At 37.5% G+C, this 4,225-nt stretch overlaps 1 protein-coding gene across 1 annotated transcript in view; it reads right to left on the reverse strand.

Annotated features, from left to right (window-relative positions):
* LOC109302221 (protein NPAT) overlaps positions 1–4,225 on the reverse strand; it is a 71,169-nt gene that overhangs the window by 11,938 nt on the left and 55,006 nt on the right. Inside the window, exon 13 of the mRNA XM_019523785.1 lies at positions 1,932–3,623. Within this exon, the coding sequence (XP_019379330.1) occupies positions 1,932–3,623 (1,692 nt within the window). The remainder of the gene's footprint in view (positions 1–1,931; positions 3,624–4,225) is intronic.

Raw genomic sequence — 4,225 nt, forward strand, 5'->3', positions numbered from 1 at the left:
TGTATGCTTTATCTCCACCCCTCATTCCATCATGAGGAGACAGAACACTGAATATTTTAAGAGCATCAGAGAATGGTGAATAATGGTGAAGAGGACAGGAGAATTCTTCAGTAAGGAAGGTTGAAGAACCACAAGGAAAGAATGAAAGAGCAGAAGGGAAAGGGGAAGAAAAAACATTCAGATTAGCTCTACAGCAGGGATTGGAGCAGTACAGGGAGCTGAGGACAAGTCCTAGGCTGCACCTGGATGTGGAAGGGGGTAGGCAGGGGAGGGAGATGAAAGAGGAAGGGGCATATCTGCGGGGCACACATGGTGTAGCCTAAGGGCTTAGAAATGGGAGCACTGTTAGGTTGCTGGAGAGGTAAGTGTGGTTCTAGTGATAAGAAGGGTTACTTTTATTTTATTTTACTATCCATAACAGAATCATAGGTGAACACAGCAAGAACAAAGAAAAAGGTTAAGCAACCTTAAAAAGATTAAGCAGCACTGAACTACTGAACTTCAATGGGAAACTTATTCAAGGTTGTGAAACCAGGAGTTGAAAAAGCAGAAAAGCCCGCTTTTCTCTTCCCATCTAAAAATGGGAGTGAATGAAATCCACCAATTCTAAATTCTTGAAGGGCAAAGTGACTATATGGTCCATTCAATTCTCTTATTACAAATTATAACTTCCTTTAAACATGCAGCGTATGTATAAATTAATTTCTTCTGTATCCAGCAAATTGGAGAAGTTTTTTTTTTTAATTAAATACAGCAAACTTTAATTATTGTCAACTAATAATAACATGCCAGAAAAAAAGTAAAATGTCAAAACATTAGAATGGTTTATTTAAATCACAATTCAAATTGGTAATTTAAATTGATGTTCCCCATTACAAGGCTAGAAATCTTCTGACCGCCTGACACAAAGCAGCATTTTATACAGCTACACTGGCATTTTGCAAACTGAACTTATTATTAGACTGACTTTTGATCACAGTTTGATTTATATTTTTGGAATAAAAGTATATTTATATGATAGCATCTACTTTGTATTTAGATCATATTTTCTCAACTGAACTTTTTGTTGTCTTTTATAGTTTAGCTCAACATCGTAAAAATATCTTCAGAGAATAACTTAATTTTATTTCATGACACTTTAAGTTATACATCTTTTAATAAGTTACTGTCACTTTACAAAAATAATAACTAAAGTTACAATTGCATAATAAGTATTTTCCTCCACTTTGTTGACCCTTGTCTTTGTTTGGGCAACTTGCTAGGTATATTGAACAATCTATCCTTCCCTTCTGATATACCTTCCCTGTTTCAATAACCCTCTCTTTCTAATACCTGGTCTACTTTAAAAGCTTACTGGTATAACTGCCTTTACTGAAATAATTATACCAATAAAAGCCCTGGCATACATAGCATTAGACCAAAATAAAGATGTTTTTATAAAATAAACAGAAGAATATATAACACCAATTTTTCTATCTGAATACATTATTTCCCTTTTAGTCTGTTACTTGTTTCATACTTGACATTCAGTGTGACTAGTTCTCTTCTACGTTTCTTTCCTTTAGAGAAGGAACAGAACCAGTTGTCTTAGGTACTAGAAAAAGTGTTTCTAAAAGCAGATAATCAGATTCTGAAATATGTTTTAGTTGGGGATATTTTTAAAAACAGTAGGTCCCTTCCTAACCTTGCAACTTTAATAACTGTGATGTTTTGCCCCTGAAAGACGAGTCCTTAACTCTTCAGTATCACATAATCTGCCAGAGGCAAAAGAAAAGAACAACAAACATTTCATAAGTTAAATTCCTAGTTCGTGTCAAGTGCTAGATAAAATGGTATCTAAAATGAATTTGCTTTTTACTAAGACACGAAGAATACGTGAAAGTAGTAAGTACTCCTCAGAAACATTTCAAGAATAGTTCTAGCCAAATTACCTTGTGAAAAGTTGGGAGACATTGTTTGGCTTGTTGCAAATGTGCTGCTTGACCTTGGAGGCGTCCGTAACTGTTGTGCTGCTGGAGCTTGAGCAGCAAGGGGCATCGAATTGCCAGGAAATACAACTACATTTGATGGAGTTACTGTAGTGCCCAAGACTGTTGGATCAGTCACGCACGTGGCTATATAAAGGTTGTTTGAACTGCCAAAAGCAGTGCTTGTTGTAGGCAGTAACTGTATAAATCCTCCATCCTTGGCAATATTAGTTGTACCAGCAACTGTAAGAACAGTACAGTCTTCATTCTTTGTGCCCACAGTGCTGATAACAGGATCTTTAGGTCTAAGCACAAGAAGATTCTGCTCTACCAAAGCAGAATCTCCAGAACGTTCAATCTCTTCTGAAGTCAGACACTTGGATGGTCCTGTAGTTTTGGCTGGAGATTTGGTTGGAGAAGATAACACTATTGTTGGCAAATTTTCTCCAGTGATGCTATTAACTGCACTGTTCAGCTCACTGTCTGATGAAATAAATGGGTCATCGCTAATGATAATTTTCAAGGACATTATATTGGCAGGATCTACATCCATAGGCTGACTGCTGGAAGACACACCGCCAATCCTTTTGAGCTCAGTGCTAGGCTCATCTGTAGAAGATGCAGTTCCTGGAGGAGAACGGCATGTCTCAACTATGGCAGGATTACTTTCAGTGGATATTATGGAAATTTCTGCACAACCGTCATCACCTGAGGAAAAAGTTACAGTATCAGCATCTGCTTTTGTAGAAGATGAAGGCTCTTGCATTTCCACTTGTGTTTTCTCAGAGTTTGATGATTCTGAATGGAGATTTAAATCCTTTGTGCAAGACTTAAGTGTATGCTGATCACCTGAATAAGGTTTGTTAGAAGTATCTACAACTTCAAGCTGCAACTCTGTTTTCTTTGGATCCAGTAAATTCACCATAGAGCTTTCCCCACAGTCTGACCTTTTATCCTGTTCTTGACAGCTAGCGTGGTGATTAGAATTCTGTTGTAAAACTACAGGCAACATAGGTATATCTTTTGAAACATCCTGTTCGTTTTTACCTGAATCTGCTGACTGATTAGATATTGATGCATTAATTTTTTTCAGCATCACACTGTGACCAGGGCTCCTATGAGATCTTTTGCTATTAAGTTTTTCAGATAATGAAGTATCTGGTGATAAATGACAGTCATGTACAGAGTACATTCTATTTTCACTGCTTACTGTGTCTTCATCAAGCGAAGGCAAAGAACTCTGCGGAATTTCAGAATGATCATACTCCAAACCAGGTCTATTTTGAGCATTATGACTCTGTGGGTCTTTTTCAGTTTCCATAGCTGTTTCACTTTCTGATACCAATTCAGCTGCCTCTTTATTACTGTAAGAGTCCATACAGTGTTCATTACATCTGGTACCAGAACTCTGTTTTTTGTTCAATTCAGTCAAATCAGGCACAGATTCAAAAGCAATCTCAAGCTCATCAATTTGTTCATCAGTTACTGCTTTAAGTGTTTCAGTCTGTTTTTTTGGTTTGCTACTTCTGGGCAATTGTTCACTGGTTACACTTTTGTGTCCAGTATCACCAGAATCACTGCTGCTGTTCTTCAAAGTGTGCACTGCTTCTTCTGGATGATAATCTTTACAGGACAGAGCCCCAGTGGAATTATCCCCTGAAAAACAACAAGGTGAATTGTTTCACTGTTTCTATAAATCAGATTCCATAGGTTTAAACTAACCACAAATCACTATAGTGGCAAACTGTTTCATAAGTGATTCGCTGAAAGTAATGTTTCCACTGTAATCCTTGAACAAGAAAAAGATTTTACGTCAGTCAACAAATGGTTGAACTGAACCAATTTTTTTTTTTAAATGACTCGAATTTTCTGGGCACTTTTTCTACTTTTATTCAGCTCCTTTGTAATGTATGCTCCACCTGACCCCCCTTTTAAATCAATTAAAAGCTACCCATAGAGGATAGGGCAGAGTATAGCACCTAAAGCTGGAATGTAAATAGACATGTCATTTGATGCAAACCTGATTGTCCCAGGGTTTGACCCAGATCAAAACAGGCACAGCACAATCATTTAGACACGTAACACTTCCAAACTGCATTATTGCTCCTGCACTAGAGAGGAGCACAGAGCCTGGCCAGCTTATCCTGGGAAAAAGCACAATAACCTTAGAGATGCACACAGCCATGCCGGGGGAAAAAAACAGTAGCATATTTTATCTCTCATATTTCATAGTTTCATAGTTTCTAGGGTCGGAAGGG

This window comes from Gavialis gangeticus, unplaced genomic scaffold, assembly GCF_001723915.1.
Source record: "Gavialis gangeticus isolate Ggan-Ray unplaced genomic scaffold, GavGan_comp1, whole genome shotgun sequence".
Lineage (NCBI taxonomy): Eukaryota > Metazoa > Chordata > Crocodylia > Gavialidae > Gavialis > Gavialis gangeticus.